Source organism: Leopardus geoffroyi, chromosome X (genome assembly GCF_018350155.1).
Source record: "Leopardus geoffroyi isolate Oge1 chromosome X, O.geoffroyi_Oge1_pat1.0, whole genome shotgun sequence".
NCBI classification, from domain to species: domain Eukaryota; kingdom Metazoa; phylum Chordata; class Mammalia; order Carnivora; family Felidae; genus Leopardus; species Leopardus geoffroyi.
In genome coordinates, this window is record NC_059343.1 from 31458771 (window position 1) to 31471055 (window position 12285).

General features: G+C 36.5%; 1 protein-coding gene across 1 annotated transcript in view; it reads left to right on the forward strand.

Moving 5' to 3' along the window:
* CFAP47 (cilia and flagella associated protein 47) overlaps positions 1-12285 on the forward strand; it is a 553185-nt gene that overhangs the window by 52616 nt on the left and 488284 nt on the right. The window contains exons 13-15 of the mRNA XM_045471009.1: positions 96-192; positions 6879-7095; positions 7403-7644. Coding sequence (XP_045326965.1) covers positions 96-192; positions 6879-7095; positions 7403-7644 — 556 coding nt within the window. The remainder of the gene's footprint in view (positions 1-95; positions 193-6878; positions 7096-7402; positions 7645-12285) is intronic.

Genomic DNA, 12285 nt, shown 5'->3' on the forward strand with positions numbered 1-12285 from the left:
CATGTGTGATATTTTAATTTCATGAAGCCATGAGAATTCCTAAAATATCTTTTGTTAATATTGAAAATTAATTTTGGAGTAATGGTTTTCCACAGGTTCTCAAAGGACTTAAATCAGACCCATCCACACCCCATGAAAAACATGACTGCAGCTTAATTTTGACACCAAAGCAAATTCATCAAGTAATTGTTGGTAAGAATCTGTAAAAACCTACTAATCCTTTGTTTTTTAACAGGCTTAATGACGTATAATTTATATTCCATAAAATTGACCTGTTTTAAGTATGCAAGTCAATGAATCTTAGTAAATTTATGGGATTATGCAACCATCACCATAATTCAATTTTAGAATGCTGCCATCACCCTCAGGACCATATGTATTTACTCCCAATTTGCAGCCATAGCTCCAGGCAACCATTAATCAATTTTCTCTCACTATAGATTTGCCTATTCTGAACATTTCATATAAAAGGAATCATAACAATATGTATTCTCTCTTATGTGGCTGCTTTTACTTAGCATACTACTTTTCAGGTTCATCCAATAGGTATAAATAGGTATAAATGTTCCTTTTTATATCTTTAAAAAAATTTTAACATTTATTTATTTATTTATTTGCAAGAGACACAGAGTGTGAGCCGGGGAGGGGCAGAGACAGAGGGAGACACAGAATTCGAAGCAGGCTTCAGGCTCTGAGCTGTCAGCACAGAGCCCGACGCAGGCCTCAAACCCACCAACCGTGGAATCATGACCTGAGCTGAAGTCTGATGCTTAACTGAGCCATCCAGGGGCGCCTCCTTTTTATATGTAAATAGCATTTCATTTTACCCGAGTACCACATTTTGTTTATCAATTTACCAGTTGATGGACACACGTTGTTTCTGGTCTGAGGCTGTTGTGAATAATGTTGCTATAAACGTTCACATATAATTCTTTGAGTGAATGTATGTTTTCATTTCTTGTGGTTAGATTCCTAGGAGTGGAATTGCTGAGTTGTATGGTAAATTTATGTCAATCATTTCAAGAAACTACCAAAAACTTTCCAAAGTGCACCAAGTTACAATCCCACCAACAATGTATGAGGGTTATATTTACTCCACATTCTCACCAGCAGTTGTTATTTTCTTTTTGGTTATAGTTATCCTTGTGATGTGAAATGTTCTCACTGTGGTTTTGATTTGCATTTTCCTCGTGACTAAGATGATGAGTACATTTTCATGCATTTAAATAGACATAAATGTATATTTCCTTTGGAGAAATGTCTTTCAAATTCTTAGCCCAGTTTTTAATTTGAATATTTGCCTTCTTATTATAGATTTGTAACAATTGTTTATATATTCTGGACATAAGTCCTTTATCAGATACATGATTTCCAAAGTCTGTGGCTTGGTTTTGTTGTTTATTTTTATTTATTTACTTATTTGTTTATTAAAAAAATTTTTTAATGTTTATTTTTGAGAGAGAGAGAGAGAGAGAGACACTGTGAGCGAGGGAGTGGGAGAGAGAGAGAGGGAGACACAGAATCTGAAGCAGGCTCCAGGCTCTGAGCTGTCAGCTCAGAGCCCGATGTGGGACTCGAACTCACAAACCACAAGATCATGACGTGAGCTGAAGTCGGATGCTTAACCAAGTGAGCCACCCAGGTGCCCCCTTTTTTTATTTTTTAAATAGTGGTCCTTAACACACAGAAGTTTTTACTTAAATGATACTGAATTTATCGATTTTTTTAAAAAAAATTATTACAGTTTTTTCTTTTCTAGATCATGCTTTTGATTTCATGCCCAAGAAATCTGTACCTAACTCAATGTCACAAATATTTTTTCTTGTTTTCTTCTAAAATGTTTGTACTTTTAGATCTTGTATTTATGGTCTACAATTCCTTTTGAGTTTTTAGGTGGTAAGTTAAGAGTCTAAATTCATATTGCTGTATGTGGATATGTAATTGCCCCAGCACCATTTATTGAAAATACTATCATTCATCATTGAATTACCTTGGCACCTTTGTCTAAAATCAATTAACCATATATGTCAGGGTTTATTTCTGGACTCTCAGTTCTGTTCCATTGATCTGCATGTCTGTCCTTACGACAGTTCTACACTTTGATACTGTACCTTTAGAGTATGTACATAAAAATATATGTACTAGTCTGAAGAGGAAGTTTTCATTTCATTCTAGGCAGGGTTAGGGTGGCTCTGAGGGAGATGTGGGCAGAGAATGATTTAATTGACATGGATTTGCTGATTCTCCCTTTAAGGAGAACCCACTACACAAAACACCAATTCTTAAATTATCCACACTAAAGGTAATGTCCAAAGAGGTACAAGGCCAGAGGCAACACAATGGGAAGTGAGTAAATATCTGGGTGGTGATAGCTTATTATATATGGCTGGTCAGTGGCCAAGTCCTCAGATCAGTGAGGACTATGGGAAATGCCCAAAGCGGGATCTGGCTCTGGGGAAAGCAGGTGACATGGACTGGTAAAAAGAGTTGGCATCTGTCACCTTTCACTGAGATTCTGAATGGGAAATAGGATCAGTGCTGTAACTGGAGCTAAACCTCCCTGCCACACAGTGGCAGTGAGGCACTTTGGCATGACAGACTAGGAACTCCTTAGTTCATTGCCTGTCTGGGGTTGCATGTGGAGTTCAGTTCAGGTCATACAGCATTTACCGGGCCTCTCTTTTGTGCCAGGCATGTGATAAGTACTAGGCTCTATAGTCCCAGGAACTTGCCTTTCTTTATTGTGTGGTAAATACTCTGTGTCTTCCAAATTGGTGACTGACTAATCAGATAAGCAAATCTATAAAAATTCAAAAGGAGCAAAGTTAGAGGGTAGTGTCTAGTGTCTCCTCTACAACTCCTCCACCAGCTTCTCTCCCTTCTTTACCTGGTGTCCTAAGTTATTTTATTATTTTATTTTATTTTTATTTTATGTTTATTTTCATTTGTCTTGAGAGAGAGAGAGAGAGAGAGAGAGAGCGCACGCGCAAGCAGGGGAGGGACAAAGACAGAGGGAAACAGAATCCCAATCAGGCTCTACCCCAACAGTGCAGAACCTGATGTGGGGCTCGAATTCGAGAACCATGAGATCATGACCTGAGCTGAAATCAAGAGTTAGATGCTTAATCAGCTGAGCCACCCAGGTGCCCCTAAGTATTTTAATAATGACCCTCTCTCTGGGGACAGGGTCCCTGTGTGAGTTTACAAGGTCAGCAACTGTGATGGTGGGAATTTTGTATCACTCTCATTTTTATACCTTAAAGGGGTTTTTTGAGCCTGTGCACAGAACAGGGACTGGAACTATCAAAGGAGATTACAGTGTCAGAAAGTTTTGCTCAATATTTATATTTTTAAAAATTAAAGTGATTGTCAAGAGGCACAATAGAGGATTTGGAGATTAATTGAGACAGTTAGTGAACACTGTTATAAAGTCCGGGTTAAGTCGGACATTATGCAAAGTATTGTTTGCTTCATCAGCAAATGACCAGTCACTTTGGTTTTTAGTTAATGATTTATTAATACATATTATAGGCCAGGCATTATGTTGAACAGTGTACAAACATGGTCTTATTTAATCCTTTAAATGATGTAAGCAACTTATAAGGTAATTGCTTTTATTTCCATTTTAGAGATGAGTAAAGTGAAGCCCAGAGAGCTGGTAAACCTTGATCAGATTGCTCAATATTTAGTGGAAAGGAGTGGATTTGAAATTAGGTTTCTCTAGCCACACTTTCTGTGTCAGTTTCCCTTTACATTCCTCTTTCACAACCTGTATTTTTCTGTACAGTATTTCTGTCTTAGATTCTTCCCCAACTTCTTTTATGTCTACCTCACGGTATTGTTAAATCAGAATCTAGAATTTTGTATCTGTTTTCATAAAACGTATTATTGGTCTGCAATTTTCCTTTTTTTAAAAGTTTTTTTTTTACTATCTTTGTTTTCTCAGAAAGCGTTCATTCCTCTCCTATATTCTGAATGAGATTGTGTAGAATTATATTGTTCTTTAAAAGAGTTCTTCAGAGAAACCATCTGGGAATGGAGAGTTCATTTACAGAGGATGTTTAATTACAAATTCATTTTCTTTAATAGTTGTAGGACGATTCACATCATCTACACCATTTTAGGAGACTTTTGGTAGTTTGTGGCTTTCCAGGAATCGATCCCCTTTATGTGCATAGAATTGTTTAAAGCATTCCCAAATTATCTTTTTAATGTCTGCGTTGGAAACATCAGTAGTGATATAGCCTCTCTTCTTGATATTGAGAATTGATGTTTTTCTTGTTATTTTCCTTTTAAGTCTCAGTAGAGGTTTATCAATTTTATTGGTCATTAAGAACCTGCATTTGGTTTCATTGATTTTTCTCTGTAGTTTTCTGTTTTTAATTTTAATGACTTCTTATATTTGGCATTTCCTTCTATTTGCTTTGTATCTTTTATTTGGATTGCTCTCTTTTTTTTCTAACTTCCTGAGGTAGAAACTTAAATTGTTGATTTATACCCTTTTTTCCTAATATAATTTAGTGATGTATATTTCTTTTTTTTTTTAATTTAAAATTTTTTTGATGTTTTATTTATTTTTTTGAGAGAGATGGAGACAGACTATGAGCAGGGAAGGGGCAGTGAGAGAGGGAGACAGAGAATCCGAAGCAGGCTCCAGGCTCTGAGCTGTCAGCATAGAGCCAGACACTGGGCTTGGACTCATGAACCGTGCGATCAGGACCTGAGCCGAAGTCGGATGCTTAATCGACTGAGCCACCAAGACACCCAGATGCCCCAGTGTTACACATTTCTCACTAAATAATACTTTTGCTGTATCTCATATATTCTTGTATGTTTTCACTTTCTTTCAGTTCAATACACAGTTGACCTTTGAACAACATGGAGGTTAGTGGTGCTGATAACCCCCCTACCACATGGTCGAAAAATTGGCCTGTAACTTTTGACTCCCCCACAAGTTAACTACTAATAGCCTACTGTTGACCAGAAGCCTTACTGATAATATAAACAGTTGATTAACACATAGTTTGTATGTTATGTGTGTTATATATTATTTTCTTAAATAATAGATTGCAGGCCATTTGCTTCCTTCCTTAAAAAAGGAAGCATAGGGAAAAAACAATGTCTGTGATGATGAGGAAAGCAAAGTGTCTTAGATATGACATAAACCAAACTCCTCAATCCATAAAAGAACAAATGGATAAAAAAAGAACAAAAGAACAAAAGAACAAATAAATAAATTGGAGTTGATCAAACTTCAGTGTTTGTGCTCCTCAAAAGCACCTGAGAGGATAATAACAAGACATAGGCTGAGAGAAAATTATTTGTAAATTATGTATCTCATGAAGGAATTGCAACAAGAATTTGTATAAAACTTTGGAGATTCAATATTAAGAAAACAAATGACCGGATTAAAAAATGGGCAAAGGGATTGAACAAATAATTCATCAGCGAAGATATACAAATGTTGTTAGTTGCTAGGGGAACAGTATAAAACCACAGTGAGATATGACTATAAATCTATTAGAATGGCTACATTAAAAAAAAAAAGCAAACCCAAAGCTCACCATTTCAGTTGTTGCCAGTGATACGAGTGAGCTGGGACTCTTATACATTGCTAGTGGAATGGGAAATTAACCACTTGAAAACAGGCAGTTTGTTATACATTTATACATACATTTACCATATGATCCATGCATTCCACTCCTAGATATTTGTCCAAAAGAAATGAAATCATGTGTCCAAACAAATACTTGTGGACAAATGTTTTAGCAGCTTTTTAAAAAAAAGTTTATTTTGAGAGAGAGAGAGAGAGAGAGAGTGAGCTGGGAAGGGGCAGAGACAGAGAATACCAAGTAGGCTCTGCTCTGTCAGTGCGGAGCCCTACATGAGGCTCAATCTCATGAGCCATGAGATGACGACCTGTGCCTAAATCAAGAGTTGGACACTTAATCGACTAAGCCACCCAGGTGCCCAAATGTTTTAGCAGCTTTAATTATAATAGCCAGTACCTGGAAACAATCCAGGTGTTATTTAACAGGTGAAGAGACAAACGTTCACCTGTAATGGACTACCATTTAGTAATATAAAGGAATGGACTATTGACACTTAAAACAACTTGAATGAATCTCCAGGGAATTTGCAGAGTGAAAGAAATCAGAGAAAAGCTGCCAATGTTATATTATTCCTCTCATAAACTCTAGAACATGCAAACTGATACACAGTGGCATAAAGCAGATGAGTGGGTGTCTGGGAAGGGGGAAGTACTGAGGATGATGGGAGGGAGAGAATATAAAAGGGCACAAGCAAACTTTGGAGTGATGGATGTTCATTCTCTTCATTGTGGTGATGGTTTCACAGGTATATACATATGTCAACACCTAGGAAATTCCACACTTTAAATGCATACAGGTTATTGTATATCAGTTATGATTAAATCGAGGTGTTAAAAGTAGACTCAGACTTATAATTATTAAAATTGTTATGATATAAAAACTTTTGTCATTTAAAAGTACTAATTAGTGGGAAAATTACCCATTTCTCTAAATTCTGGATAAATGAACATAAATGTATTGATGGAAGTGGAGAAGGTGTTACAGTGTAAATTCATGTACCAAGATGAGTTATAATGAATGTTAATAATTTTTCTATATAATTTGTCACATAATTAGGATATATTTAATTTTAACCAATAACCTCCAAACACCAAATTATGGACATTTAGATAAAAATCTTGGTTAGTAACTTCTGATATTGCAATAAATAATTTTTTAAGTATCATTTTTTATAAATTAATTGATGAAAATACAGTATGAAGACTTTAAAAAAAATAACTGAATACATTTGCCAACACTAAACCTAATAACTTTTCATTTTTTCAGGGCCCTCTGTCCTTAATTTTGGTGATATTTGCGTGAACTCCACAAATACTCGTCTACTGCATGTTGTTAATATGCTACCTATGCATATTTTGATCCAGCTAGATATTAATTTGAAAGAACTTCAGAAAACCAACCAGTTTTCATATGTGATTCCACCTACAGCTACTACTTACATTTCAATGGTATTTGAATCTCCCACCATTGGAAAATTTTGGAAGTAGGATTTATTTTTTAATTTCTATATGCTAGAATTAAAGTGTCCTTGTGTAGAATATGTATTTACTTGTTTCAGTAATTGTAGCATATGTTACATTTGGTCCTCAAACATAGAAACTATACATGCACCAGTTTATAGGATTTGTAGATTGATATTTCAGTGACAGCCTACCGTAAATATTTTGATGTATTGCTTACTAAGGATTAATTGCAGATGTTAATAATATATGCATTTTTGCATGTAACTGAATTCTGTAATTGCAAATAGCTATTATCAGTTCAGTTTGGATGCTTTTGCTGTGTTACAGGTCATTCACCTTTACAGTGAACAATATACCTGGTGGGCATATCCTAGTGATGGCCGTTGTCATGCCAGTAGAACTGGAGCTATCTTCTAAAGAGCTAGTTTTGAGACCACACGGCTTCTCGGTGAAAACATGTTTTATGGGGACAGTTGGTTTGTATAACCATCAGAATTATTTTGCCAAATTTGAATGGCAACCAGTAAACACAGAAAGAGGAATGGCATTTTCCATTCGTCCAGCTAAAGGTAATAGTTTATTCTATTTGTTTGATTTAGACACTAAATCATGGGCTCAGGCAGTAATCATTTATTGAGTGAGAACTGTATAATGGTCCTAAAAATAGAAGCAAATCAGATAGGGTCACTGGGGCATGTACTTTTTTTTTTTTTCAGTTTGTTTATTTTTTAGTAATCTCCACACCCAACATGGGGTATGAACTCACAGCCCTGAGATCAAGAGTCACATGCTCTTCCAAATGAGCCAGCCAGGCACCCCCTATTGTAACCATTTAAAAAAATATATTTGGTTTTAAATTTACATCCAAGTTAGCGTATAGTGCAATAATGATTTCAGGAGTAGAATCCAGTGATTCATCCCATACATGTAACACCCAGTACTTATCCCAACAAGTATTCTCCTTACTGCCCCTTGCCCTTTTAGCCCTTGCCCTCACCCACAACCCCTCCAGCAAGCCTCAGTTTGTTCTCTGTATTTAAGAGTCTCTTAGGGGCACCTGGGTGGCTCGGTTGGTTAAGCACCTGACTTTGGCTCAGGCCGTGATCTTTCAGTCTGTGGTTCGAGCCCCGTGTTGGGCTCTGTGCTAACAGCTCAGAGCCTAGAGCTTGCTTCAAATTCTGTGTCTTCCCCTCTCTCTCTGCACCTCCTCTGCTTGTGTCCTCTCTCTCAAAAAATAAACATTAAAAAAATTTAAAAAATCTCTTATGTTTTGTCCCCCTCCCTGGTTTTATATTATTTTTGTTTCTCTTCCCTTATGTTCGTCTGTTTTGTATTCTAAATTCCACATATGACTGGTCATATGATATTTGTCTTTCTCTAATTTCACTTAGTATAATACACTCTAATTCCATCCACATTGTTGGAAATGGCAGGATTTCATTCTTCTTGATTTCCGAATAATACTCCATTGTGTCTATGTGTGTGTATATATGAATATATAAATATATATATATATATGTGTGTGTGTGTGTGTGTACACACCACTCCATTGTGTATATGTATACACATACACACACACACACACACATATACATACACACCATGTCTTCTTTATCCATTCATCTGGCGGTGGACATTTGGGCTCTTTCCGTACTTTGGCTATTGTCAGTAGCACTGCTATAAACATTGGGGTGCATGTGCCCCTTCAAAACATCACACCTCTATCCTTTGGATAAATACCTAATAGTGCAATTGCTGGGTCGTAGAGTAGTTCTATTTTTAATTTTTTGAGGAACGTCCATACTGTTTTCTAGAGTGGCTGCACCAGTTTGCATTCCCCCCAGCAGTGCAAAAGAGATCCTCTTTCTCTGCATCCTTGCCAACATCTGTTGTTGCCTGAGTTGTTCCTGTTAGCCATTCTGACAGGTGTGAGGTGGTATCTCATTGTGCTTTTGATTTTTATTTCCCTGATGATGAGTGATGTTGAGCATTTTTTCATGTGTCTGTTGGCCGTCTGGATGTCTTCTTTGGAGAAGTGTCTATTCATGTGTTTGGCCCATTTCTTCACTGGATTATTTGTTTTTTGGGTGTTGAGTTTGATAAGTTCCTTATAGATTTTGGATATTAACCCTTTATCTGATATGTCAGTTGCAAATATCTTCTCCCATTCTGTCAGTTGCCTTTTGGTTTTGCTGATTGTTTCCTTAACTGTGCAGAAGGTTTTTATCTTGATGAGGTCCCAGTAGTTCATTTTTGCTTTTATTTCCCTTGCCTCTGTAGACATGTTGAGTAAGAAGTTCCTGTGGCCAAGGTCAAAGAGGTTTTTGCCTGCTTTCTCTGCTAGGATTTTGATGGCTTCCTGTCTTACGTTTAGGTCTTTCATCCATTTTGAATTTATTTTTGTGTATGGTGTAAGAAAGTGGTCCAGGTTCATTTTTCTGCATGTCACTGTCTAGTTTTCCCAGCACCATTTTCTGAAGAGACTATCTTTATTCCATTGGTATGCGCTGCGTACCTCCCTAGCTTTGTGGCTCAAGTTATGCAGATTGTTGTGCTAACCCTCACATCAATTTTCTAGGTGTGTAAAATGGTTTGGTGCTAATCTAGCTGCATTTCAGGGACGAGAGAAGCTGAGAACTTCCATGCTGCTCTGCCATCTTGGCTCCTCCTTGGCATTTACTTTTCCATATATGATATGTAAATTTGATTTGAAAATATGGATCCAGTGTTAGGGTTCTCCAGAGAAAAGAAGCAATAGGAAATATGTATAGAAAAAAAGGGAGGGAGAGGGAGAGAAGGAGAGAGGGAGGTGAGAGGTTGATTTTAAAGAACTGGCTCATATAATTGTGTGGACACTCTAGCAGGCTGGCAGGCTGGAGACCCAGGAACAAATTGATGTTGCAGTCTTGAATCCAAAGGGACTTCAATTTATTCTCTTCAGGCCTTCAGTTTACTGGATGAGACCCTTCCACATTGTGGAAGGTAATCTTTACTCAAAGTTTATTGATTTAAATGTTCATCACATCTAAAAAATACCTTATGGGAACATCTAGACTGACCAAACAACTGGGTACCATAGCCCTGTCAAGTTTGGACAAGTTGACAAAATGAATCATCATAGATACGGATGAACATAGTATTGTTTTATGAGTTTCTGTTTGATGATGGTGATAAGATATTCAGAATGACATTTTTTTTAGATCGTGAAATATTTTAGAAGGATCCACAAATTCCTTATAATCAATATTTAATACAGGTAATAATATCCAGTTAATAAAATTAAGAACTTAAGACTGTCATTTAAATAAGGAATTCATTAATAGAAAATATTCTCAGAATTACTGTTCTTGATGGTTCCATATATTTGTTAATTGTTACCCTTGTTTCTGCCATTCTCTGGACTCTACAATTCTCCATAATGTGCCTGTTACAAAACTGAGCCCTGTTACTGCTAAAGTGTTATCTAGTAGCCTTTCAAATTCAGCAAACATCATTGTTAGGTGCTGTGAGGATCTCGTGAGTACACAAGGTATCATTTAAAGAAATAATATGGCAAGTTAAAAGTTGAATGATCACTTTAATGTACATGTTATGCCTTTTCAGTTAAATGGAAGTTTCTGGATTTTTGTATCTGCAGTGACTCACATGGTACTTTATAACCAGCTGAAGTCCATTTCTGCTTGAATGTGAAGTAAAAGAAACTTTGGGGTTAGGTATACCTGATTTCTTCAAAACGGATCTTAGCTTCTAGCTAGCTTTGTGATCTTGAGAAAAATACTCTATAAGCACTAGGTTTCCTTATTTGTAGAATGAAGAGACTAATATATCTCATAAAGATTAAATGTATGGAAAACTCCTGTAAAGACTGGCAAAGAGTAGATGCCAAAAGAAGTAGGTAACAATTTGATTATGAAAATTGCTAATTCTGTTTGAACTTCTTTTTTCCCTGAAAATGTCCTCAGAGTAATAACAGCCTATCATGCATTACAGCCTATCATGCATCCAGCCAGCCAGCCCCATTTTCAATCACTTGCTCCCTGCTTACTTCCCTGTCTTTTTCCTTCTCTCCTTTCTTCCCTGCACTCTTCCCTTCTCCCTTCCACTCCTTCCTTCCTTCCTTATTTCTCATTTATGAATAGTCATCATTTGGGATCTGCATAGAGTATATTTCAGATTAAAGAGAAGTACTGGTTTGTAGAAATCTTGCCATAGGTGTATATTCTTGTGAGTATCGGTCATTTCCAAATAATGATTTTTATATAACTCTACCACTGGTTGTAACAGGGAGTGTTATAAACAAGTTCAGTATTAATTTAAATTCACTTAATTTTGGTATGAATATATATGTGTATATCTACAGTGGAAAATAGTACTGTACTTTCATTAGGGTTAGAGATCATTGATATCACCATCTTTAATCTTGTTACTAGCCTGTATTGATTTAAAAATCTCAGATTATAATTTATTAAGCATTCAAGTTACACTTCCATGAATATTTAGCAGATTCATTTGACCAAGCTCTTTTTTTTTTAAGTGTATTTATTTATTTTGAGAGAAAGTATGAGTGGGGAAAGGGCAGAGAGAGAAGGAGAGACAGACTCCCAAGCAGGCTGTATGCTCAGTGCAGAGCCCAATGCAGGGCTTCATCTCAAGACCGTGAGATTAGGACCTGAGCCGAAATCCAAAGTCAGATACTCAACTGACTAAGCCACCCAGCCACCCTACCAAGCTTTTTTTTTTTTTTTTTTTTAATTTTTTTATTAACACTGGTAAGACTGGGTCCTGCCTCAGTACTAGAGAGAAGCTGAGTAAATAATTAGAGAAGAGAGAGGAAATACTTCTGCACATTTCAGGATTCTAAATAAACCTTCTCTAGTTTTTTTGAACAGGCATCATACAATGGTAGTTATATTATCTGTATTCCAGTTATAGGTTTGATTAAGCACATGGTAAGGCACTGAGTGTGTCTGGAAAGCACAGTCCATGGCCCTTTTCCTTGTATTTCTCCATCTGAAGCAGGGCCGAATGGGTTGGGCTTCTCCTTTGAGGCTGCCATGGAAATGTAGTGATGATGCTTAATTTGTCAAAAGAGAAGTGGGTTTATAATATTATGAACTGGAAGACTGGTTATGCTGACACTTGTTGGAATTCTTATTTTTATAGGGAAGATTTTAATTTTTCATTTTCTTTGGGTTCCTCATAATACCTGT